A 26,778-nucleotide genomic window follows, 5' to 3' on the forward strand; every position below is an offset into this window, starting at 1 on the left:
AGAGAGAGAGAGAGAGAGAGAGAGAGAGAGAGAGAGAGAGAGAGAGAGAGAGAGAGAGAGAGAGAGAGAGAGAGAGAGAGAGAGAGAGAGAGAGAGAGAGAGAGAGAGAGAGAGAGAGAGAGAGAGAGAGAGAGAGAGAGAGAGAGAGAGAGAGAGAGAGAGAGAGAGAGAGAGAGAGAGAGAGAGAGAGAGAGAGAGAGAGAGAGAGAGAGAGAGAGAGAGAGAGAGAGAGAGAGAGAGAGAGAGAGAGAGAGAGAGAGAGAGAGAGAGAGAGAGAGAGAGAGAGAGAGAGAGAGAGAGAGAGAGAGAGAGAGAGAGAGAGAGAGAGAGAGAGAGAGAGAGAGAGAGAGAGAGAGAGAGAGAGAGAGAGAGAGAGAGAGAGAGAGAGAGAGAGAGAGAGAGAGAGAGAGAGAGAGAGAGAGAGAGAGAGAGAGAGAGAGAGAGAGAGAGAGAGAGAGAGAGAGAGAGAGAGAGAGAGAGAGAGAGAGAGAGAGAGAGAGAGAGAGAGAGAGAGAGAGAGAGAGAGAGAGAGAGAGAGAGAGAGAGAGAGAGAGAGAGAGAGAGAGAGAGAGAGAGAGAGAGAGAGAGAGAGAGAGAGAGAGAGAGAGAGAGAGAGAGAGAGAGAGAGAGAGAGAGAGAGAGAGAGAGAGAGAGAGAGAGAGAGAGAGAGAGAGAGAGAGAGAGAGAGAGAGAGAGAGAGAGAGAGAGAGAGAGAGAGAGAGAGAGAGAGAGAGAGAGAGAGAGAGAGAGAGAGAGAGAGAGAGAGAGAGAGAGAGAGAGAGAGAGAGAGAGAGAGAGAGAGAGAGAGAGAGAGAGAGAGAGAGAGAGAGAGAGAGAGAGAGAGAGAGAGAGAGAGAGAGAGAGAGAGAGAGAGAGAGAGAGAGAGAGAGAGAGAGAGAGAGAGAGAGAGAGAGAGAGAGAGAGAGAGAGAGAGAGAGAGAGAGAGAGAGAGAGAGAGAGAGAGAGAGAGAGAGAGAGAGAGAGAGAGAGAGAGAGAGAGAGAGAGAGAGAGAGAGAGAGAGAGAGAGAGAGAGAGAGAGAGAGAGAGAGAGAGAGAGAGAGAGAGAGAGAGAGAGAGAGAGAGAGAGAGAGAGAGAGAGAGAGAGAGAGAGAGAGAGAGAGAGAGAGAGAGAGAGAGAGAGAGAGAGAGAGAGAGAGAGAGAGAGAGAGAGAGAGAGAGAGAGAGAGAGAGAGAGAGAGAGAGAGAGAGAGAGAGAGAGAGAGAGAGAGAGAGAGAGAGAGAGAGAGAGAGAGAGAGAGAGAGAGAGAGAGAGAGAGAGAGAGAGAGAGAGGGGTCCAGTTAGCATTAAATAATAGTAGGAATGAAGTGGAAAAGTGATCACGTGTAAGAGAAGGAGTGTGTCATAGTGAGGGAGGGTGGAGCATGTGGTTTGGTGCAGTAGCCGACCCTTCTTTCGCTTAATCAATGGATGAATGAGATAAGGAAAATCATCTATATATCAATAAAAACGATTCATTTTCCATCGCTCCTCATCTCACGGATCTTGCCTTTTCTCTCTCTTTCCTTCTTCTTCTTCTTCTTCTCTGCTTTCTCTCTCTGCTGCACATTCATTCTTCTTATTATATATATAACCTCCACACCTTCTTCCCCACCCAAATGGCCTCTTGGAAGAAGACCATCACAACACCCTTCAAAAAAGCTTGCACCTTTTTCAACAACCAACCGCCAAGGGATCAAAAGAAGTCTCAACCAGGTCTCTCTCCACCCTCTTTCCTTACTTTCTTCTATCTTATGCTATATAATTCTCATTCTCATTCTCATCCATTTCCAGACCAAGAGACCCGAGTCATGGATCTGCACGGGGAAGTCATGGCATGTGGCTACGAGGATGTTCAAGTTATGTGGTCTATTCTCGACAAGTCCAAATCCACAAACTGCAATATACCCTCTTCAACCTGACCCTCTTCCATCAAATATGCCACTGCACCAATTAGCTAATCTTTTTGTATGCTAATGTTAAGGTCATCCCACTCTAGTGTAGGTGTTTTGTAATCTGTGATGTGTTGTAGGGAATCCCCATGATTGATGAGAAAATCATGGCGAGATTATTATGATGAAATGTAGATTAGATTTTCTATCTCTCTTGTTTAGTCAATAGTCAATGTTCAAATTTCGAGTCAGAAAAATATCTTATAGAGGACAACTGAACATGGAACAGCGTGTCCGACTGTCATGGTTCCTTTGTTGGCCATCAATTATTGATGATAAGAAGAATGAGGATAACATAAAATTTTATTCTATTTTACTATTTTGTTTTATGACCAACAAAAGATTACTCATCTACTACTAAACACACCCAACGGCTACATAGGTAGTAGAACAAAATTTGGTTAATTCCCGTCACGATATTTAAAGACATTCCCTATTTAGATAAGACCACAATCGATGCATTTGTCTCTTTCTTTACATCTATGTCTAAATTTACGAACTATAATGTTTCGTATTAGAGTATGACACCGATCATGAACAAAACTTCTTCTTTCACCGATTACTATAAACTAAGACCTCACAGACATACTTTCACAGTACAACATTGAACTAAATTGCAAGCCAAAAGTCGTGAGAAAGCAACCGTTGCTGTAACACTAAATAAATAATTTTGTTGTTAATTTTATTTTATTTTTTTCCTCGCGTGAAATTATGTGTTAGGTTGAAATTAAATTTCATTTATCATACTCACTACCAAAATTAAAAATTTTAGATATAATAAAGTGTTTGAAGAAGACACATGTGAGGAATCTTTGTGAGATTCGTTTCTTGGAGCTCCTTGAACTCTCTCCCTCGTCTCAATGTCTTCATCTAATATTTCAATCTCTAAATATTCTTTTAGGTACTTTTGTTCATCTTCCAAGTCTTCGTCTATCAAATCATCTTTATACAATGCCAATTTACTAGCATTCCCTTCACAAAAAGTTGATTTCAAAAATCATAAGAACGAAGAATTAGATAAAGCAATGATCTTAACTAATTCAACATTATACTTTATACTTAAGAAATAAAATTTATTATATTATATATGTAAACTCAATTCAATCTTATAAAAATAGTGTGTACTTACTGTCTGATTAGTAGTTGATTGGGCGGTCAATTCCTTCATATCCATAATTGGTTCCTGAGAGAATGATGTCTATCTAAGACAATGATTGATGAATAAGTCAACTAATGAGTGATTGGGATTGCATATTAAACACGTTATAGGTAAAGTATGTTTATCAACTTTTGGACTATGATTAGATCAATACTAATTGAAAATCTATTTCGAAATCATTAAAATACCTTTTGCATGTAATTCCTGCAAAGTATAAAGTGTCACGAAGAAAAGACATAAATTATTAAAACAATTAAAAGTTTGTTTGAAATTTGACACAATTGACCTCAATCTCATTACCAAAACACTTTATTAATATTTAATTTAATTTATTAATAAAACATATATTAAACTTCATCGTTAATTAAAAATAACAAAAATAACAGGAATCGTTAAATAATCTAACAAAAATTAATAATAAGAATTAAAAGACAGTGGAAAGGAAAAGTTTCATTATCCGAATGATATGTTTTAATTTATTTATAATATTAAACAACATCTGAACAAATAATAGAATAAACTAATCTGTTTTCATTCAAATTTTATTTAGTGAAATATAGATTACAAAGAAGTAAAAGATGATTGAGAAAAAAAATTGACCACCATTTATACGATAGTTATATTCTTACGCTTCCTTTAAAAACTATATTTTTATGTATATATTTTTATCTATTTTATTTCATCTAAATATTTTAATCTTTTTATTCTATCATATAGTCACTTGTACTTTTTATTTTTTTCTCTTTCATCCATTTCAATACACCGACAATTAGAGGTACTTTAATCAAAAGTCATTATTGCCTATCTCTCAACAGTATCACTTTTATCATCATTAGTAAATATATGCATTGTCTCTGTCATCATTATATTTCATAAAAAAGATAATTATATTATTTGTTATGTTATTTTGCTTTAGATATTAATTCATTTGAATTAGTTCGATATGAGAACTCAAGTCAAATTAAATAGATTAGATTCAATTTGTTTTTAGTTTAATACGGATTAAATCAATCAAGATTGTTTATTTTTAAACTTAGTTAAGCAAGAATAACATCAATAATAATAAATATCATTATATATTTTCATTCTTTTGATTGAATACTTTTTACAATCGTACTTTTTTTAATTGCTGTTATTATTTAGTTAGTATAAGTAATTATAACTGAAAGATGCTCTTTGCACAATTTTAAAGAACATATCATGTGTGAAGTTTGGACAAAATTGATTTGACAAGCATATTTTTTATATATTGATTTGAATTGTAAAAAAAAGTTCAAAAAGTTTGTAAGAAATAATAGTCTTAGATAGTCGTACGTTGGATACTCTTAAATGCCTAATGAATTCTCTTAAAATGGTCACATCAAAACTTTTAAATTATTAAATAATATATTTACCTAATTCTTAATAAAGGTGTGTAAACATTTCTTACAATTTTTAATAAAAAAATATTTTTATTATTTGATTGTTGTTTATATTTGTAAATTATAATACTTATCTCGAGAAATGAGCATATTGAACATAGAAATTCGATAGCATTAGATAATAATTCTAACTTGAATGAGAAAAAATTTAATATTATTATATTAAGTTAATTTATATGTATATATTATAGTTTGATCTTAGTGGAATCTTCCACAATAATTTGTAAAAAGGTAAATTTGTAATGTTTTTGTTTTAAAGGAAAATATTTTGAGAGTCATGTTAACAATTGAGCCAGTCATAATGAAAGAGAGATCATCCTTTTATATTAATTTATTTAATAATTTTATTTTCCTTCAATAAATTTGTAAGTTTTATTGTCTAGATAAATCTTTTTTTTTATTCATCTTGGCTCCACTAGTTATTAACATTCTAAAGTAATAAGTTACTCATATAAGCTATTTGTTATATGATTACTTAAGAGGTAAGTGGACTAACATTTGTACTCTTAAAGGAAAATAAGTAACATTGTCATTTCCTTTATTTAAGTTATTTTGCATGCTTTATTTCTTTCATATATTTGTTTTCTTATTATTTCGCAACGAAACATACAAAAAAAATTTAAGAATATGAAAAAACATTTTTTGTTGATCTTTATGCTGTCTGGATTTCACCACCGATTTGGGTTTCAGCAATTAATAGAAAATACCGGGAAAAAAAAATAGGAGACACAAATTAAGTAGGAAAATACATTGTTTCTATCACTTTGAATATTGTTTTCTTTTACCTAATATAATTAAGTGTATTATTATTTTGATACCCAACAAATTTTTTTTAAATACAAAAGTTAATTTTTTAATGACCAAAATACTTTTAAAAATGAATTGTTAAACTTGTGCAAATGTTTAAAAAAACATTTTCCAATAATTAAAAGAAATGTGTTGTTATACTTAGCTGTTGACATGATTATATATCAGACAACTGTCATTATTTTAAAAAAAAGCTAATAAATGACAAAGAGCGCTAAAAAATCTATAAGGAAACGTAAGAAAAAGAAATTTATTAAAAATTAAAAATAAAATTACATATATTACTGTCACTTAAGTAATATTGCAAAATTATTTACAAATATACTTTCCCTTAATTGTCTCTCTTAGCTATCTTCAATTTGACACTGCTCCCATACCAAAATAACAAAATTCTAAATCCCATTTTTTTTTCTACTTTTCACCCTTCCTCGTCTTAAAAAAATCTATTATTATTCTTTCAGTCACTCTCCTTATCTTTCTCAAAAATTATAGATTCAAGAAAAAGAATATAAGTGAGAGAGATATTGGAAGAAAAGATACAAAACTAGAGACAGACAAAGAATATAAATTTTAAGAAGTAAATAAATATAAAAGAAAGAGATAGTTGAGATAAGATAATTAAAAGAGATTAAATTAATTTTCACAATTAAGATAGAACAACAAAATTAGTTAATTGATTAATAAGACGTACCATTTAAAATAAAAAGATTTTGAGATCAAAGTGATTCGCAAGTGAAAAGATTTAAATGATTTGTTATTTGTGTAGAAATAAATTCTTCAATGTAATGGGGAAGAATAAAAAGAAAAGTTAGGACCAATGATTATAGTGGTAAGTCATTATCATCCAAATCAGATTCGTATATTATTTGATTCCTACAAAAAGTTGACTACATATTCCACCATCTACACCTACCAATTATAAAACAATTGGATTTCATTCTCTACAACATCTCATTCATTCATGCTGCCAAAAATAAATAAAATAGATGCTACATAATCTTCAAATAAATGCTTACAATAATAAAATAAATCTTCTCTAAAACATTCTTTAATCTGGTGAAAATAAACAATTTGGAAATTTTCATGGAGTTTGTGTGAATATAAATCATCCAATTTGAGGACCACGAAATTTCAGAACAAAGGAAGACTAAAACTTCCCAATCACCACACTTTTTTCTTCTCTGGAATCCACGTGCCTTTTTTGGCATTATTTCAATTGTCGACATTGTCATTTTTTATTAGAGTGGTTGCAAGCTTTTAATTTTAAGAAAGAGACTTGAGTTATAACATGTTTAAACGACAAAAATATCTAAAAAATTGTACACCAAGAGATTATACTTTAGCTATGAAGAGGTTTTCTATGCATGCAGTGAATTCACATGTGTTAAACAATTTCCTTTACTAACATGATTATAATTGCTCTAAATTAGAGAAAAAAAAAGGGTAAAAGGTAGAGTTCCGAAAGAAAGAAAGGAAAAATAATAGAAATACTCAGACATTGAACATGCTTTAGTGCTTGCACTTACTGCTTTCATTTGAGTTGTCATCTGTGATGTTGATGACGTTTTTGAGGAAGTTATGATAGTTCTTTTAATTCTTTGTGATTTGAAGGACGTTGGATTTGGATTTCTTGGTGTAATGATCAAAATCCATAATAGATATCTTTGAAATATATAAAAAAAAAGTTTTAGATTAAAAAGGAATAACAAATTGTACTATAAAGTAATGTTAAACTGTAGATATTTTCTATAACACATACAAAGCATGGTTTATTAAAGTAAATGTATTTGCTCGAAAAGACTCACCAAATAAGAACAAATATACAAATGAAGATAAAATAAGGGTCATTCGAGATGGTGGAGAAAAATAAAAAACTAATAGCAGACATAGAATGCTAATCCAAAGGAGAAGAGAGGACCCCTCAAATTGAATTTTTAATTTATAATATATAGTATATTTAATAGAGATTTTCTAGATTACAAAGAAAGATTTCTTCTAGGAGAAACACTCAATTACTTTTAACTTCAAATATGTTAACCAGATTTATGTGGACTAATTTAGGGACCTCTTGGTTTCACGGAAACCCACCAAATGGAAAATGGCTTGATTGTTATTGATACTACAATGGCCAGAACACTCTGCAAAGATGTAAACACTTTTTTTTTCTTTCGCTTTGGGTACAGAGAATATAAATAAGAAACTACAAGATTACATCCAACGAAATCAAATGATAATCAATGATTCCTGGTACTAAAAACCCAGCTTGCATATAATACAAAAACTTCAAACTCTAACCTTCTGATATGGTGTGGCTGACCACGGAGCCAATTCACCTGAAATTTCTCTCTTCCTTTGCTTCAAGGGCATCAACTTCCTCATTGGAAAGCAGGTCCACAATAGGTTCATATACGTCCCACTCCTTTCTTTTCCTGTTTGCATTCAAGAAAAAATGCTTCAAACTTGTCAACTTCTCATTGAATTTCATATGCAAGACTATATATATATACACACACCCACACAAACATATCTATTCCTGGCGCAAATAACCCTTGAATGCCTTATGTGATATGAGTCGCTAAGTTTAAAATCATAAAATTAGTTACAAAGTGGTTTTAGTTGGAAGGGCAATGAATTTAAGCTTTAAATAGTAGGTAGGATTCGGATTTATGACGGACTTACCGTACTACACTAGATTTCGGACCAAATAACTTCACCAAGTCCACTGCTACGGCACCTCCTTTACTGTCATACGATCATTGACGAGAAAAAAGACATGACTTGCGAAATACATATTGACTTAGAATTGTAATAAAATTGCCCTTATCACGCAGCAAAAACTTGACACAAATGTATGATAAAATACCTGATCGGAGTATATTCAGCCCCTCGACGACCCTTCTTGCTCATTCTGCTTTCTCTTGCTGAGACCACACTTTGAATTGCAATCTAAATATGGAAACATAACGACTGTGGTAACCGGACCATATATAATTCCTGAAAATGATACATCAATAAACCAATAGAACTTACTTCGTAAAGTTGCTCTCTGATAGCAAAGGCAATAGCTGGCTGCAAAGCAGAAGAAGCATTATACAGTTTAGCGTGTTTCAATTTTCAAGAATGTCTGTGTGCTTGTGCATTTTGAAAAGAAGGCAGAAAGAAAAAGAAAATTCCGTTGATAAAAACAAGAAAACAGTTCCTACATTACAAAAAATTGTTTCTTTACTATAACATAATTTTGCCTATGTAACAAAATTCTATTATACTCCCAAGGCCTCTATCAAATTATTTTAACTCATTACTAATGAAAATTGGATATACTTACTCCAACCTCAGGATCTTCAATGCCCATGTCCTTGCAGAAGATTCTAGCAAACTCTTCAGGGTCACTCTCAAAGTTGTTCAAGTCCTAGAATTCAATCATTTTAGACACAAAACCGAAATAAACCTAAACAAGCACGGTAATGTTACACCACAACACCTGTGCTGTGCTCCAACCTTACCCATAAAAACTGGTCCTTCACAAGCGTATGATTAACACGAAGATCGAGCTGCAAAACAGAAATAACGTTTTGTTAAAATGCAAAGCAAACACTGAATGAAACAAGAGAAACACAAAATGGCAACAAAGAGAGACCTTGATCGGAACAATCTTCTCCCCAGCATACATATCCTGGCCTTCATAGGATCTAAACTCCAAGAGCTGTGACTGATAGCACAAGATAACATAAATTAGGCTAAATGCACAATAATAATAATAATAAAGATTTAACTGCTAATTTGAAAACTATGAGTTCATTTGGATGAAACTTCTCTATAAGCATTTCTTGAAGAAAAAAAATAAAAAAAAAACAAATTAGTTTATCTATAAGTTAGGAATCAAACTTTAAAGAGGTTAATAGGAGATAACTTCTATAAATTAACTTATTTATAAACTAATTATACCTTATGGAAAAACAAATTTCATGTTTCTTTCTTACTTTTTTCTTATAGAAATTTTCACAAAAGAAAGACTTCAAACAGATCATATGTCTATATAATTTCACGCCTTAGTCTCTATACTTAAAAATTACAATATTTAATCCCTTATTTTAAATACATTTTAGTCCTGCCGTTCAAAATCGAAGAACCAGTAGGGTGTCTTATAGGAACCAAAATGAGTTAAAAAAAGAAGTGCATGTGATGGTCTAAAACAAGTAGTTTGTCTAAAACATTGTAAAAGAGAAATTAAACCTAATATAAAGAAAAGCATACAAAAATGGAGATGTGTGTACTTGAATAGATTGAGCAATTTGTGTAACAAAGGCGGGAGGGAGCTTCAAGTCTTTAACAGTCCTTTTTGCAAAGACCACAACCTCGGAGTCGGGATCTACAGTGTCGGAATTCAATCAACGCAAATGAAAAAACAAGAACGGCTAGATGATCAGGTTTTGTTTGAAATTACCAGAAGGGTTCCAAGTGAATGCGTCTTTGTATCTTTGTCCTTCGATTTCGATATCCAATCGAATGGGAACCAAGTTCTCTGCAGTTGGCCTGTGCATTAATCATTCATTACGCATTACAAAAACCAACAAAATCAATCAGTTTCAATTTTTAAACTTACATTCTGAACTTTACAGGGTTTCGGTAGAAACCCGGAATCGGGGTTTTCATGCTCTCCCAATACGAATGGACGATTACGACGCCGTTTTCATGCAAAAGGTTCACAAACAAACTTCTGCGCCCCCAAAACAAAATCAATCAATCAATATACTAGAAAAATATCTTCTTCCCACACTTACTTACCACTATGCAGTTTCTGTGTCTAATTTTTATTTTTCTTTTTTCAGTTTTTACAAACTTCGGTTTTCGTTTGGGCTCGGACCTAGGCCCAGTATCTGACTCCTGAGTGAAACCCACTCCTTTTTTGCCATATCTGAATAATCTAAATAAATAAATAGTATGTAAAATTAGTTTCTTCCTAAAATTTAATGATATTAAGTATTTATATTTTTATATTTTTTAATTAAATATTAATTAATTTTTTAGTTTAGTGATACGTCACCTTATTTATTTTTCTTTACTTCTTAAATTATGTAATATGTGATTAATATAATAATAATAATATATTTATATAATATAAACTAATAAATAAATTATATTATTCACATTTATGTGTTGGATAATTATAATTGATAAAATAACAATAAATTACTTGATGAAGTAAATAAATAAATAATAAAATCTCAATTACAAAATTATAATTTTTTAAAATATTTAATAATTAGAAAATTATTAAGAATTAAATTAAAATATTTAAATTTATAAAAAAAGTAAAACTTAATTATATATATATATATATTTAATACACTTAAAAATTAATAAAAATAAATTAAAATTATTTAAATTTATAAGAAAATCATGATAAGATTAATTAGGAGGCAATCCAATTTCAAGGACAGCTTATTACCAAAATTTCAATGAAATCATTGATGGGTCCATTTCATAGGAAAGAATTAGCATTGAATTCGTTAGAAAACAAAACAAAATAATATATATAAATTGAAGCATCAAATTTTTTACTTTATATATATATATATATATATTGTATTTTTTGTTTATATATTAGTATTTTGTTATGGTACAAGTTTTAAATTTATCAAGTTATATTAAATATATGTAATATATTTTATACTTTTTCATTATAGACATAATCAATCAATATTTGATCTTAAATTTAGTGTTTGAACGAGATTAATTACCGGATTTAATATTTATTACATACAATCCAAATTAAAATATCTTTTTTAAGAAAAGAAACATAATATATGTGTATATACATATATGTATATGCATATATGTATATATGTATATGCTTATGTATATGGATATACATATGTGTATATGGATATAATATGTGTTATATATATATATATATATATATATATATATATATATATATATATATATATATATATATATGGTTTGCTAGTATATGTTAGTTCTTTCTTTAGTCGGAATATTTTAGTAAAGTGTAAAAAAGAATAAGAAACTCTCAAATTTTTATTTATTTCTCATTTCTCTTTCATCTCTCTTCAACTTTCTGTCTGTCATCCCTACAGTAGCTTCAACTGAAAAAATTAGAAACACTCACCTAACTCTAATTCATCTTCCTCACTTGTCTAGTTTCTCTCTCACCCCCATCCTCTCTCTCACTCACACACAACAACCCGCGATACCCCGTAATTTGTTACTCTTGTTCTGTTCATTCATTTGTTTTTCACTTTAATAACAAAATAATTGATGATGTTAATGTTGATTATTTTTGGAGGACTATGTTATATCTTTTTCCTTCTAATTGTTATCAAAATTTGTAAAAAACTAAAGTCTACAATAATTTCAATAATTTGACAACTAAAAAAAGACAAGAAACCCCCACAAAAAGACGTTAGCATCAACCCATAATAATTGCAAAGCATTTAGTTTCTTAATACCAATTTTGATAAAATCATAGAAATGAAAGGAGTATAAGTTAAACTATGAGCATGATGGTAACAAATTTATTAAGTTTAAATTCTAATTAGAAATCCAGTGCGTTTTGTTTTTCTTAATTTCACTTCACTTCTGCGGCAAATGATAAATCAGAATGACAACATCATGTTTATATTGACCAAACAAGTTGGAGATATGAATTGTTTAAAATAAACTTACATGATGTGATTTACTTTGGAAAGTAATTTTCTAGTCCAACTGAGAGCTAACACGTTCATTATGACTAGTTTACTAATTTCTGGTTCATTTTTATTAGTTGGTATATCAATGTAGTTCTTTTTGAAAGCTACTCAATATTCTGCAATCTGCTAAAATATAGAAGACGTGTAATTTGTTAGAATATTTTTATTCATTTTACAAATATGAAAGGAAAATATGCTTATCAATATGAAACATTCAAAAGGAAACGATTAGTGGTCTCTTTTCTGAATAAGGGAACATAGTCAACAACAACAATTTTCTTTGTTCATAACTCTCTTCAATAATTTGTTCCTGTTAAATCATTTAGTACGATGTGCAAGAGTTTCATTTTTTGTTGTGTTTTGTCATTGGTTATATGCAAGAAGGTGAAAAGTATATTCCGAAATATTGTTTTTAGTGGAAAATATGTTTTTAGAATTATTTTTAAGAGCTGACTTCAAAAAATCATTTTTTTTTTCCTGGACAATGACTTACTCCTTTCGGAACCCCATTTCCACATAACGGTTTTTCTCTTCTAGAAAATACTTTCACATAACTTAATAGTCAAAATATCAAATCTCTCTGAAGATAAATTACTAATTGTAAAATTTAAAAACGAAATTTAATAACAATGAGAAGGAAAAATATATAACACAACCCTCCAATCAAAAATCAACATCAACATCATCAATTATTTTGTTATTAAAGTAGAAAACAAATGAACGAACAGAGCAAAAGAAACAAATTGCAGTGTTGCGTGTTACTGTATGGGTGAAAGAGAGGATGAAGATAAGAAAGCAACAAATTGGATAAGTGAGGAAGGTGAATTAGGGTTAGGTGCGTTTTTTTTTTTTTTCAATTGGAACTATTGTAGGGATGACACAAAGAAGGTTAGAGTGAGACAGATGAAAAAGAAAGGGTTGAGAGGAATGAAGGATGAGAGACGGGTGAATAAGAGTATAGGGATTTCTTGTTTTTTTTTTTAATTTTGAAAATAGAAATTATTCAAATACTCTTGACTTTAAAACTTAAAATCTATAATATACGAGGATATCTATAATATACGAGGATATTTTTGTTTATATATATATATATATAAAAAGAATTATATACAAATTGCATGTAATTTACATCATTATATAATACACCTTTTACAATTATCTTTAATGTTTTTTTATCCATCTACTTTATTGTTTAATAAAATTGTTATACTTTTAACCTCCTTTTATTGTGATAAATCATTTGTTTTTATAAATAAAAATATTTTTTGATAAAATTATGTAACTACATAAGTATTCTTTCAAATTTTAACCTTTACTACTTAAACTAATTAAGATAAATTTTTTAAAAAAACCTATATTGTTTAAATATTTTTTTTTAAAAAAAAGATACATTTCTACTCAATGTTATAATAATAATTTTTTTTTTATTAAAATCGATTTTCAAAAAATTCTTAAGTAATATATTATATTTTCTTTTAATGTAGGTCTTTTTTCAAAAATGTTCTTTTTTTATTTTTCATTTTTAAATTTCCAGATAATACTTAATTCTAATTGTATATCTAATTTATTTAATATGAAGAGAAGAAAAATAGATACGATAATATGGAGAGAAAATACAATGACAAGTAAAGGTAAATTGAAATAAGAAAATGGAAATGGTATAATAGCTAATTCCTAAGGATCACAAATGTATTGGAACTTGTTTTAACAAAGTATCAATCTTCAATGTTTTAAATTGAGTGTGCAAATAAGATGAAAATATATATATTTATTTTGTATCTTTTCCAGTCCTTATTTGATTCGTTTTAAAACATTATTAATTTATTAGGAAATATAAAAAATTAATTATATTAATTTTATTCCTATTAAATATCTTCATAGAGATGAGATGAATATTTATACATGTGATGAAAAAATTAAACCTATACCCGTACCATTGTCATCTTACTAACTTCCATAAAATTGTACTAAAAGTAGAAAATTAAATATTGTTTGATGTGAGTGAAAACAATTTAAAGACTGTAACAAGGGATAGAGCTAGAAATAAAGTAAAATAAAATAAATGGTGAAGTAAATTCCTTAAAATTCACATGTTACAAGACCAATGAGAATGTTTGAAATGCTTAAAAAACTACAACAAATTCTCTATAAGAAAATGTATAAAGACTTTTTTTAATTTAATTTCTAATTTATACATAAACTAATTCAAATTTATACAAATTTCATTTTGCTATGATTATTCTTATTCAAATAGAGAGCAGTTAATGTATGTCTGTGACCCAACAAGAAAACCTTCATGTATATTAATTCAGTGTTACAGTGAATACTGTTTTACTAAAGTGCATATGAATTAAGTGGGATAAGGAATATTGAAAAAATGACTTACATGGATGATGCATATGCATAAGAAAGTGTGGGTGGTTTATGGTATTGAAAGTTGATGACAGTAATTCAGTTCCTAAATGGGTTGATGTGTTTGGGGGTTGTGATGGAGTTTAGAGATGAAAATGAAGAGGAATGAATGATTGTGGAGATGAAATATCATTGTCAGTAGGTGAATGTTTGATGAACAATCAAAATGAGTACACTTCTCTGGCAGACAGGTGTTTGAATGTGGATTGTTTAATTCATGGTTAGAATCTTCCTCAAATCATGACAATGAAAGCAAAACCACTGTTCTTGACACGAGGGGTGTGGACACCATTAGCATCATTACGTTGTACCCAACAAAGCCAAACACATCAAAGCAGAGACACCAGAAAAAAGGTCCATGTAGGGAAACTAGGAAAATCATACCTGCTTTTTATGCTTCCACTATTAGCTTTGACACATTTTAAGCAACACACGCTTTTCAGTATTTCGTATTTCAACTTCAAGGTAAATTTCACACAACGAAGCTGCAATACACCAAATCACCACCAAAATAATTTACCTACTTCCAAACCAACCTTCAAATTCTCCAAGCTCATCATGCATTATGGGTAAGAAGATTAAAGGCTGAAACAATAGGTCCAACCCAAAATCAGACCACTCTACCTTTCTATGCACTGAATTGACTATTAGGTAAGAAGAGCTATACATCTATATATTTTTGGTGTATAAAGCTATTAGATATGCCAATCACGGGATCCATTCTTTTTGGTGAAATATTTCAACGCCTTTCACCCACCTATAATTAATTAACTAGATCTACAACAAAAATTTATCAACAACGAAAATTGAGAAGGAGCTTGTGCTGTGTTGTGTTGTGAGGGGTTCTATACTTTACTAAACTAGCTAGCATCTGTCAGCTCTCGTGATCTTCAACCTCTTCACACTGTTCAAGAACATCCTGCATTAATTATCAGATACAAAAAAGGGTCAAACAAAATACACTGTAAAATGGAGCTAATGGCAAGATTCAAGACTTGAGTTTTTGAGACAAATATGCATATATCACTTACTCCCAAGGTACATCTCCGACCATCATCCAGTCCCCTTCTTGATCCTCGTAAGTTAGCACGTGAATATTCCCAAAACTGAGTGGTTGAGAGTTTGGACCTGAAAAAACAAAATTGATCTCTAAATATGACGGTCCAAAAGAAGGTGCAGAAGGAAATGATTTTGAGGGTTTCAAATGCTCACACAGAATGGTGGTCCTAAACATATGGCCCAGAGTTTTCACCAGTCCGTCATAGCTATAATGTGCCATCAGATTTAATTTTCTTCCGATGGGGATGCCTTCCATGTAGACTTTCACAAATAAAGATGGTTTTGGGCTGAGATGGCTTTGTTTCCCCACAAGGGTGCTCCTCAATATGGACTTAATTGGTGGCCAGTTGAAACTTTCCTCCCTGAAATAACAGATTAACGTGTTAATGCAATTAATCGTACATGCATCACCATATCCAACACAAACAATAGGACGAAGAAGATCAAGAAACAGAAAAGAATCCAAGGTTAGCATTGGTATGGAGAAATAGATAGAAGTGTATTTGTTTACCTTGGTGTTGAATTGAAAGGTGATTCGGATTGAGACAAAGGAGATATGCTAAGACCAAGTCTGAGGTCAGTGCTCAAATCAGTTCTGTTTCTGCAGACACTAGATGAAGGGGAGGAAGAGGGTGGTGGAGTGGTAGAAGGGTGGTTGTTGCTATCAATGGAAGAAGACGAAGATGATGATGACTGGGTATGAGGAGCATCGATTTGCTCTAATGTTCCCATATCTTCCAATGAGTGAAACTGATCAAGACTGAAAAGAAAAGCCGCCACCTTAGGGTCCTTATATATATATATATATATATATACACACACACACACCAACAACAGAAGCTACTTTAAACCAAAAAGAAAGAAAAAGAAAGAGAGAGAAAGAGAGAGTGATAAGCAAAAAGAAAAGCCAAGTCAGACATTGAGCAGAGTCTCTTTGGTTTTGATTTGCCCTGAAGGTGGGCGACATGTCCACAAGGCCTAAGTTACACGGTCTTTAATTAATTACTTGTTTTGAAGTTTTGGTTGGTTGGAACCAACAAAACTTGTTTATTTTAATCAGCTCTTGATGATATTCCACCCCTCTTCTTGTTTATTATAGTTTTGGAAGCTTATAATTTTATTTTAATCAACTCTGCCTTCCACGGAAGATGTCTTCACATCATTATGGGAGGACATCAGGTTTACTATTATTAAACTGGAAAAAAGGTGAATGGTTTGCCTCTATGGTCATGCACACCATCTACCTTATCATTAATAAAATAACAAACAATTTCTGCTTCAATACATCTTGTCTTTTCAACACCAATATACTAATGTGTGTGTGTATATATTATAATAGTCCATTGAAGAATTTAGTGGGTTTTGATGTTTAGCTAAGGATTCTCTAAAATATTGGAGTAGAGAAGATTGTTTTATTTGGTGAGTGGGAGGTTTATGATTTAGATGGTGAAAAGTTTTGAATTTGTACCGTTGATCTGATGAAAATCTGAAAAAGAAATCCAGTTTGAAGGGTTGTGAGAAAAGGACATTTGAATAGAAAGAGGTGAATTTTGGATGTATCCTTGTTTGTTAATAGGGTTGTGCTAAATATAACTAAAGTTGAAGCAAGGTGATGGCAGTGCATAAGTGTTGGAAGAGAATGATGGAGACAATGTAGAAGGGCCATTGAATTAAGAACCCCATAGCAACAGCCCAAGGCATTAGAAGTAGAAAAGAATTAAATTGACAGCTTGATCCACAGCATCAGCAACCCCATATAGGCAACTTCAGTAACTATGATGTTCAGCCATATGTAGTAAACTGGAACGCATTAATTGTAGCTAAACATTGCTGTGCATTTCAAACGTTGGACACCAGTACAAGAGTTGTCATTCTTCTTCACAGGTGACTCCACAGTTACTTGTTCCTTTTCAGCATCACTTGTTTTTGCCTTTCAATCTTCTTTCTCTTCTTTTCTCTTTTTTTTCTTACACTTCCTGCAACAGGACTTAGCTCAATTTGGAAAATATGGCCACAACTCCCATACTCACACCATAACCCAACACTAATAATAATAATAAAATTCATTTTTCTATTAACAAGAGATTATATTTATAAATACTTAAATTATAATTTTCCTCTCGTGTAATCTACTATTTTAGTTCATTACAAAAGGCTAAAAGATAATTATAATAATAAGTAATTTTGGTGAATGTAATTAATCTTTATCCTTAATTTTTAATATTATATTTAACAATTATGAATGTTAATTTAAGAGTTTATATCTTAATGTGAGTTCGGTCGTTTTATTCAAAACTCGTTTATTACTAAGTGTTCGCATCAAAAGTACAAAAAGACATAATTAAGTTCTTGTAGAATTTTGATCTTCTCTAAACCGTCATTCTTGATTCTTGAAGTTAACCAAATGATTATTTAATATATAATTTTTCTAGGTATTTAAGAAGATTTTATAAATTTGATTTCAAAATTATAGCTTTTTTTAGAATGATTCATTATTAAAAAGAGTATATGGACGTGATATTCATCCGTATAAAGGTTTAATATCACTTTAAATTTAATATCGACAGTCTCTTTTTAAAAGTGAATTTCTTTTATATTACTATATTAAGTAAAATTATGTATTCATTACAAATCAATATTCTAATAGGTATTCTTTTTTTCAAAGGATGATTTACTAGAAAAAATCGATGGATCTTTTTAAGAGAGGATGTAATGGGAAAAAAATTACATATATGTGATGTGAACAATTAATATTATTTTTAATCTTTAAGACAATAAATCTTTTTTATTCAAATTTTTCATTTCTTTCTGAAGATTTAAATTCATCCTTGAATTCCAAAACAAAAAATATATGCTTAGATTAAAAGAATCTTTGCTTTCCTTTCTGCAATTAAAACTTTACTTCATAAATTATCCTTTTACTACAATAACAAATTGAAAATGTTATTCAAAGAGTTGTAAGCTAAATGTTGATCTCATTTCTTATTCAATTCGAAAATTTTTGCTGAACAGATTACATGCCTTAAATTATCTTCATATTACAATAATAATGAAAAAATGTTTAAAAATCATTTTGTTGTTAGCTGCATATTCAAATTGGACCAAAAGGAATTAATTTCTTAAGCTTCTTTGTTTTTATAAAAAGCCTTGGTCAAACCAAAACCATGTTAAAAAATAGTATAAAACTATAACAGTTGTGTAAATTAGGTGACTCATTTTTCGTGCGTATTTTCTTGCCAAAGGCAGGAATAAACTATCATCGTTTATTACATTAGGGTATTTTTTGGTGTTATAATAATATTTCTATTTTGATTAGTACTACAAGTCAATAATGGTGTATGAATTTGAATCTCTCTTTACAAGTTAAAAGCATGATTAAATAACGGAAAAAAAAGGGTCAATTTAACTTAAAATTGAAAAGAAAAAGTAGATTTTTTTATATGATAAAAGAAGAAATAAAAAAATTGCAGCATAATAACATTATAAAATGTTTTATCCTTATATTTTATGAAAATAATGTAAAACATCTCTTAAGAAAATTTAAAAGATTATATATTTTAATTTAGTGTGGTTTGTTTGTCATATAAAAAATATTTTATGCATTGTTTATTGAAAATGATGTTTATATTATAAATATATAATAAAATAAAATATTATAAATATAAGAAGTAAGGTATAATTTATTTTAATATATATAGATTTTTATAAATATAAGAAGTAAATATTATATAATTTATTTTATGAATAAAATAAAAGTTTTTATAATAAATTTAAAATGAAAAAAAGATTTAATCTTAATAATAAGAGCTTATTATTAAATAGAGTGAAGGTGTGGAGTGGGAGTATGAGGATGAAAGATGGAATAAAGAGAAAGAAAAGAAATGGTGAGACAAAGAAACATGATTTAAAGTTGCAGTCTCCTCTTTGGAATTTGCAGACTAGACACACTTAATTCTCTCTGTTACATGTTTCTTCGTTTTCTGCCTTTAATTATCATTATTCCAATTCGTAAAAAACTATACACTTCCACCCTTTCACCTTTTTTCCTTTTCAACACACATATTAACAAAAATAAAACCAAATGGACCATGCAACCCCTTAATCAACCTTCACAATTGCATCATAAATATAGTTTAATCGGAAAAAATAAAACATAGCAATTATTATTACACCTCTTTAGAGGCTCTCCTTAAGGACGTGCCAATCTAAATACGGTTCTACCAAACAAGCCCCACGGAGCCATTTATGTTTCCATCAACAAACCTTAATTGATCCGACAAATTTTGCCACGTGGCCATCTTATGATGACTCATCCCACTAACCTGTTTTTTATTCAATACAATACAGGGGGACCAGCATAGGCACTTAAATTTTATATTTTTATATTTTTTTAATGTATAAAAGTTAGCAATAAAAAATATTCACATCCCCTGTTTTTCCTTTACCCAACTCACAGAATTAACTAACAGTGATGTTTTACCTAATCAATTCATACTTAACTATCATCAAGTTACTGTAATTCTGTGGGTTGTTTTACGGTTTTAGTTTTGGTATCAATAATGAAAACCATTTTTTATTAAAAAAATATGATTCCATTCTCAAACAGATGTAATATTAGATCGAATTAATAAAATTACTAGCTAATAATATTGCTTTTGTTAACCAACTAATATGTTTATCTACCTTTTAATTTTATTGATGTTTAACTTAAAGTTATATATATATATATATATATATATATATATATATATATATATATATATATATATATATATATATATATATATATATATATATATTGGATATTAGGTATTAGGTTCTTTTTTCATGCGAAAGAAAAGACTTAAAAACTGAGAAGTTCGCGTCTCCTTTAATTTAGTGGAAAGGAGGCTGGAAAGTAAGAAAGAAAAAAATAGAGTTAGAATTTACTTAAAATCCTAACACATTGAAAGAAAAAAAAAATCTGTTCATATTCTTTACTATATTAATTGTTTGTTTATAATCATAATGTCATTCATTTTTGTAAGAATTCAACTTTCTATTCTATTCTAGATTCAAAGATATTAATGTGAGATATTATTAAATACATGATGTTTTGGATGCTAAGTTATTGGAATTGAAAAAAGTTTATATATATGACAATAGTGTTGATATAATGATTAAAACATATTTGGTATTGAACTTCCTTCCTATGTGGAAAAAAAGCGTAAAAATTAAGAAGTTCATCTCTCACTTAACATAGTGAAGCTTGAAAGTAAACAAGAGACACAAAAAGTAGAGTTAGAATCTATTTAGAATCCTAAAACATTGAAAGAGAGAAAGAAGGAAAAATCTATTCACAATTTTCACTAAGTTGCTACTATAAAAATTGAAACTTCCAATTCATTCCCTCTTGGATCATGTTGAAAATTTGACAAGTTTGAAGCATTATGTTCTTCATTTTGACTGTTTAGATCATTGATACGAGATTTGAATTGAAAGAAATTCAGTTTGCATTACATATTTATAGGTTTTCTTTATCTTCTTTTTCTTTATTTGCAAACTTATTTTGTTGTTTGACTAAGTGTTACACTACTTTATACAATTGATAAAAACTCATTTGTAGTCTTTTATTGATCATTGTGGAACTATTTTTTTAGTCTGGATGACTCATGATTTTTATCTTTGTGAGTTTTCCATATTAAAAGTTATATTTGAATATTTTTGTTGTTGTTTTGGATTATTTAAGAGTGAAATTTCAAGTTTTGAAAAACTATTTTTATTAAAATAAGATATATTTTTTATGCAACATGTGATCAAATTTTGGAAAGAAATGATTCTGGTGCATAAATAAATATTTGACAATTAATATATGAATGGATAAAAGAATTGAACTTGGTTTTGTCTAAACAATAATGTAAAAGTCTCTGTTATAGTTAAACAAATATATATACTACGTACTGCCAAACATGTAAAGTTAAGTATAGTAAATTTTGTAAATACGTATACAATTTTCACTGAAAGTGGATAGCCTTATAGGTTGCTCGATCGTATTATATACAAGATAAAAAAATCAACTACATTATCGAAGTAAGAATGAGATTCTGTAAAAAAAGTTAATCTTTTATTTATTTATTATGTAAATAAAAAGTGAGTAATGATTATGAGTATATAAGTTATCAACTACGGACCAAAAGTGAATATTAAATTTTTTATATGTATAGATTGTGGATAGAATATAGGACCAGTATTATTATACCATATACTCAGACCCTGAGTATTCTAATACCTAAAATGTACTGTTCAATAATCATTGATATATTTCGAACAGTAAGCTATTTATAATATAAAACAACTCTTAATTATTATCTCTTATATTCACAAAAATACTGAAGTTAGATTTATTTATAGAAACCTTGGCCATTATTTATTTCATTTAAATTTAATAAGAAATCTATTATTATTCTAGTAAAAGTAATTATGTAATATTTAATTAGTTAGTTTCCTCAATTATAAATATTGTATTACATCAATAATCTTACTACAAATGTTAGGTTAATCAAATAATAATACATGAAATTTGTTTTTTAATAGAAGAACTGTTTCTTAATTATCACGTATATCTTTTGACTTTGATAATAATTAGTACTATAGTTAAGGTTACGATTTTAATTTTTGAAAAAATAATTACTAAGATAGAAATTGTTTGTGATTAAAGAAAGTAGACTTATTTCATATACTTTATTCACGTGTAGAATGAGTGTAATACATTATTGTGTGAGAGGAAAATAAGTTCACTCACGCTATTTTTAGATGTGTAGATAATAAACTAATCATTTTACATAAATATTAGATATTAAAACCAAGTTTAATCTAAGTATGTTACTTTGGTGGTTCAAAATTATTGATCAAAGTACGTTATTGTTACCAATAATACCTATTAAAAGATGTGTAATTTTTTTTAAAGTTTTAATTTCTTATCATAAAACGACAACAATCAAATATATTTTTATAATACAAATAATTTTTCCTATTTTTTTAAATTTTTTACTAAATAATCATTGTTTTTGTTGTATTTTTCATTTTTCTTTTTTTTTACTATTTTTCCACATTTGAGAAACAATTTTTTAATTGTAAAAGGAAAAATTGGAACTGAAAAAAACAAGTAATAACATATTTTTGACATTATAAAATTAAAATAGTATGGGAACATAGCAAAATAATTATTGTTTTGAAAGGAAGAATGTAATTGATCAATTATTGTTAATATGTCGGCTGAAAAATCGACAGTTGAAAACAGTTAAACAAATACGTTTGAGAGTTAAAATGATGTACCCAAAAATTCAGGAGTTGTTTATTGATTTGATCAAAAAGTGAAAAGAAAAGGTAAGAAAATTAAATCATGTATACTTTCTCATGTTAGTTATATAAGATGGAGATTAATTCAAAAAGAAACTCACAGTTTTTTATGACTTTTTTAATTGGATTATGATTTACTTCTTTCAACGCAGTATTACCCTAAATCATAGTCAGAGTAATCTAAATTATTTCATTGTTGACCACAAACTAATTATGTGAGAGATTTATGATGACAAATATGGAATCTTATGAACACCTCCAAAAGTATGTATGCCATAAAAGTATTATGTTGTATAAGATAAAGAAAATCAATTACATTCTCAAAAATAAGAATGAAATTTTGAAATAAAATTTTATTCTTTAATTAATTTATTAACTTTGTACGTAAATAAGATGTGAATATATAGTTACTTATATTTTATCACAAACGGAGATGAAGATTAAAATCACCAGACCAGAATAGGTATTATTTAGTAATCATGGATGCATTGCAAGATACAGATAAATTATATTATAGAATAACTTTTGATATCTCTTCATATGTTCATCTTAGATATACTTATAAAAAAGCTTAATCATTATTTATTCAAATTCTCAATTATTACAAAGAATAAAACGAAGAAGTGTAAAAATATTTTAATATTTTTAGTAAATATTTAATTATTTTTTTAAGAAATGTTACGCCAAACAACATATATAAAATAGAATGATGATAAATAAAGTTAAAAAAATATCATTATAATAACCTATTTTCTTTTTCATTTTTTATTTCATCACTAAATAATCTTTATTTTTACTATATTCTTTGTTTCTTTGTATATTATTTTTTTCTTGTGAAAGAAATATTTGGAATAGAAAAATTAAGTAATAAGTATTTTTTTACATGATAATAAAATGAAAATGGAGAATAATAATTGTTTTGAAAAATGGAGAATAATAATTGTTTTGGGTGTGAGATCAAGTCTGAAGTCATGTTTAAGTTATTGATAAATTATTATTATTATGTCGGCTCAAGAATCACAAATTGAAAAATATCCTAAATTTTGCATCATGTTTATCGAGGACGAGGTTCATCGAGGAGACATAAACACCAATGAAATATAAGTATAATCATATAAGGGATTGACATTATTCTTTATCCAAAATCTTAAAACAATGAGTTAATGAGTCTTTTATCTTTATATAATACCCTACTTTCTTATTTCTATCCAATGTAAGACTTAGACTCGTACATGGAATCCTAATATTTACATAGCATAAGGTGAGATTAATTGTAAAAAGATAGAATGAAAACACATATAAACATACGAATGTGACGTCTAAAAAAGTGATATTGAAATGAAAGAAAAATGTAATAGATATATGATTAGGTGTATGTAGGCGTGTTGAAGTGGTTAGCCATAGTGATTATTTAAGCAGAAAAAGAAAGGTATGAGGCAGCGATGATTAGGGAAAGAGGAAAAGAAGGTGCAGAAGAAGTTAAGGGGGACACAAAATTTGAAGCTTGGAAGCAACAAATAGTCTTCCATCTCATTTGGGCAAGTTTTGATACCTTCGAATCTCTACACAACTTTTTCTTAATTCAATTTCCCAATTCTTATCTCAAAAGCCAGAACTTGAGCCCAACTTTAACAAACATGCAATCAAATACTCTCTCTCTCTCTCTCAATATATAAAACCATGTGCCTAGCCATGTGCCAACCTCATTTCCCTCCAATCACCATTTTTCACTAACATCAAAACTTCAACCCTCTTTCAGGGAAACTTAATTCTTCATTACATAACACAAACATATATAACCTTTGATTTCGCCAATTCTGTGTTAGGTAGGCATAGCTAGAGCTAGAGAGAATAACGCTTTGTTCTTTCATTTTTCACTTTCCCCTTTTGCTCCTTTTTCATTACACCTATGGAAGATGGCACTATGATGAGAATGTTTGTATCTGCTTACTGTTGCGTATTTCTATGGCATGAATTTGGAGTACTTTTCTTCTGCCACACCATAATTGCATACGAAATAGCAAGAAGGGGAAATGAGGGAGCAAAATTATTCCTGAAGAAAGGAGCGAAAGAGAGATAGTGAGATTTAAGATTCGGTTTGTTAAAAACAAGGGTAAAAGAAAGGGTTGTTCCCCCAATGTTGCTTTAATTCGACATCTCCCTCTTTTCTTTGATGCTGTATATAGTATTGTTTATTTCATCATTTTTTTGTCACATACCACTTTGTGTGTGGCTTAAGCATGTACATTTCATCTCCCCCTTTCTTCTCTTTACTTTCAAAAGTCACATACAAAACCACAATCCTTGCACCTTTGTGTTTGCCCTAAACACCAACCTACTTAACATCTAATTTCATTCTTCCCCTTAATCACCAACATGTTCTTTATTTCCATATCAAACTTCGCACTTTTTCAAACCCAATAAACTTATCTTGTTTAACGAGTTAAGATACGAACAAAGTTTCACATTCATAAGGTAAGAGTTCAAAAGTAAATACTTCACTTTCCTGTTCTCACTTCTATGCTATGTTTTTTCTGGAAAATTAAACATTTGATTGAACCCATATGGTAGCTTGTCTGGGAATGAAGTTATGAATTTGAAGGAATTGGTTTTGGTGTGTGTGAGTTAATGTCAAGATTTCATTGTGGACAGTGATTTTCAGCTAACTGATCTTTTTGTAAACACTATGATTTAAAAAGTGATCACCACATCTAAAAGTAATTGCCTACTTATTAATTGTACAACTGTGCACTTCATTTTCCTTACAGCTGTTGTGCTTTATTACCTTAATTTAATTGTCTTGTTCTTATCCTCGCAGGACAATTAGCAATTCCATTTGCAATTTGATCGTGGTAGGAATAGACATTTTCCCTTTGTCATGTCCCTTTCAAAACAAAAAGCAGTACCATTCTCATCTACGCTTTTTTTATATCTTCCTACACCTACACTATAAACGAAATTGAAATTCATTTTTATATACATTTTGATCTTAAATTTTAAAAATAAATAGATATATTCAAAGACATTATTTTTTTTTTCAGTAATATTAAACCACGTAACAAAGAGAATTAAATTTTGGTTACTAAGCAATAGACTATTCACAAACATGGTAGAAAAAAGAGAAAAATTCCAGGAGTGATATGCTCCTTGGAATGAGAAAGATTCTTGTAACCCTCCAGAGGGTATTAGAGACTCGTGTGGGATTCACATTTCAATTATTTCTTTATATGATTTTTTAACTGAATAATGTTATATGATAAAATGTATGAAAACCTAATTGAATGAATGTAATTTTAAACCAATTTCTAACGACAAACTTTCACCCTCCAATTAATTATTATTTTTATTTTAAATATATAAAAAAATAACGTCTAAAATAAGGGTGTTAAAAATGTAAGAAAATTACACTTGTGTCATTGGGCTAGCCAACAGATTGCTAGCAAATCCAATACAAGCTAAACGGGCGACCCACATGGCCCAGTTCATATGCGTGTTAACCAACGGAAGATATTGGATAAATTTCTTTGAACTTAAAACAAATATTTTTAAAATAATTACTTATTTAAGCCATAGAAAAAAAAAACACTTATTAAAATAAAAAATACTTATTCTTGAAATAAACATTTCTTTAAAAAGCTAAATGCAAACTAACCCATTCAGTAACAATTTATTATATAAATGAAAAAGAAAACCCACATCCCAACATGTATAATGAAAACCAGCACAGCGACACGCTAGAAGGCAAATACGGAATGAAATAAATACGAAAATTAGCAAATTTGAAAACCTCTAAAATTTGGTTTTCTATCCTTTTATTATCCTAAAACAAAATAAAAAGAAATAGCAATAAGATTTAAACATATGCATAATTCGTGAGACTTAGGAGTCTACTTAGTGAAGTTTAAAAACTATGCCAGA

At 29.2% G+C, this 26,778-nt stretch overlaps 3 protein-coding genes across 5 annotated transcripts; 1 reads left to right on the forward strand and 2 right to left on the reverse strand.

Annotated features, from left to right (window-relative positions):
* The first annotated feature begins 1,376 nt into the window (after window positions 1-1,376).
* Window positions 1,377-2,262, forward strand: LOC108340265 (uncharacterized). Its single transcript, XM_017577521.2, has 2 exons — window positions 1,377-1,715; window positions 1,794-2,262. Exons 1-2 carry the CDS (start codon window positions 1,619-1,621, stop codon window positions 1,919-1,921), a joined length of 225 nt encoding a protein of 74 aa, XP_017433010.1. The 5' UTR covers window positions 1,377-1,618; the 3' UTR covers window positions 1,922-2,262.
* Window positions 2,263-6,672: 4,410 nt separating this feature from the next.
* On the reverse strand, window positions 6,673-10,133 carry LOC108333756 (chromatin structure-remodeling complex protein BSH). 3 transcript variants are annotated; one of them, XM_017569241.2, is made up of 11 exons: window positions 9,942-10,132; window positions 9,783-9,871; window positions 9,613-9,707; window positions 8,976-9,047; window positions 8,842-8,889; window positions 8,664-8,747; window positions 8,369-8,407; window positions 8,202-8,284; window positions 8,018-8,080; window positions 7,634-7,767; window positions 6,673-7,000 (listed from the first exon to the last, which is right to left on the reverse strand). In XM_017569241.2, the coding sequence occupies exons 1-10, from the start codon at window positions 9,989-9,991 to the stop codon at window positions 7,668-7,670; spliced, it is 723 nt and encodes a 240-aa protein (XP_017424730.1). In that variant the 5' UTR covers window positions 9,992-10,132; the 3' UTR covers window positions 6,673-7,000; window positions 7,634-7,667. The 3 variants fall into 3 exon arrangements, with proteins under 3 accessions (XP_017424730.1, XP_052727748.1, XP_052727749.1); XM_052871788.1 differs by lacking the exon at window positions 6,673-7,000 and adding an exon at window positions 7,431-7,476; XM_052871789.1 differs by lacking the exon at window positions 6,673-7,000 and having other exon boundaries at window positions 7,431-7,767; window positions 8,018-8,115; window positions 9,942-10,133.
* A 4,185-nt stretch (window positions 10,134-14,318) lies between these two features.
* LOC108335736 (auxin-responsive protein IAA31) lies at window positions 14,319-16,503 on the reverse strand. The gene is made up of 5 exons (XM_017571865.2): window positions 16,441-16,503; window positions 16,034-16,282; window positions 15,676-15,884; window positions 15,495-15,591; window positions 14,319-15,382 (listed from the first exon to the last, which is right to left on the reverse strand). The coding sequence occupies exons 2-5, from the start codon at window positions 16,252-16,254 to the stop codon at window positions 15,328-15,330; spliced, it is 582 nt and encodes a 193-aa protein (XP_017427354.1). The 5' UTR covers window positions 16,255-16,282; window positions 16,441-16,503; the 3' UTR covers window positions 14,319-15,327.
* Window positions 16,504-26,778: the final 10,275 nt, after the last annotated feature.

This window comes from Vigna angularis, chromosome 1 (assembly GCF_016808095.1).
Source record: "Vigna angularis cultivar LongXiaoDou No.4 chromosome 1, ASM1680809v1, whole genome shotgun sequence".
In the NCBI taxonomy this organism is placed as follows: Eukaryota; Viridiplantae; Streptophyta; class Magnoliopsida; order Fabales; family Fabaceae; genus Vigna; species Vigna angularis.

What these genes read in the sequence shown, in the direction of transcription:
- LOC108340265 (XM_017577521.2), top strand. Translation starts at nt 1,619, where the DNA reads ATGGCCTCTTGGAAGAAGACCATCACAACACCCTTCAAAAAAGCTTGC. An exon ending in TCAAAAGAAGTCTCAACCAG is followed by an intron (nt 1,716 to 1,793) that starts GTCTCTCTCCAC and finishes ATCCATTTCCAG; the next exon opens with ACCAAGAGACCCGAGTCATG.
- LOC108333756 (XM_017569241.2), bottom strand. Translation starts at nt 9,991, where the DNA reads ATGAAAACCCCGATTCCGGGTTTCTACCGAAACCCTGTAAAGTTCAGA. An exon ending in TTGAAGATCCTGAGGTTGGA is followed by an intron (nt 8,408 to 8,663) that starts GTAAGTATATCC and finishes TCTGCTTTGCAG; the next exon opens with CCAGCTATTGCCTTTGCTAT. An exon ending in GCTGAATATACTCCGATCAG is followed by an intron (nt 8,081 to 8,201) that starts GTATTTTATCAT and finishes ATCGTATGACAG; the next exon opens with TAAAGGAGGTGCCGTAGCAG.
- LOC108335736 (XM_017571865.2), bottom strand. Translation starts at nt 16,254, where the DNA reads ATGGGAACATTAGAGCAAATCGATGCTCCTCATACCCAGTCATCATCA. An exon ending in CCTTTCAATTCAACACCAAG is followed by an intron (nt 15,885 to 16,033) that starts GTAAACAAATAC and finishes CTGTTATTTCAG; the next exon opens with GGAGGAAAGTTTCAACTGGC. An exon ending in GTCGGAGATGTACCTTGGGA is followed by an intron (nt 15,383 to 15,494) that starts GTAAGTGATATA and finishes TAATTAATGCAG; the next exon opens with GATGTTCTTGAACAGTGTGA.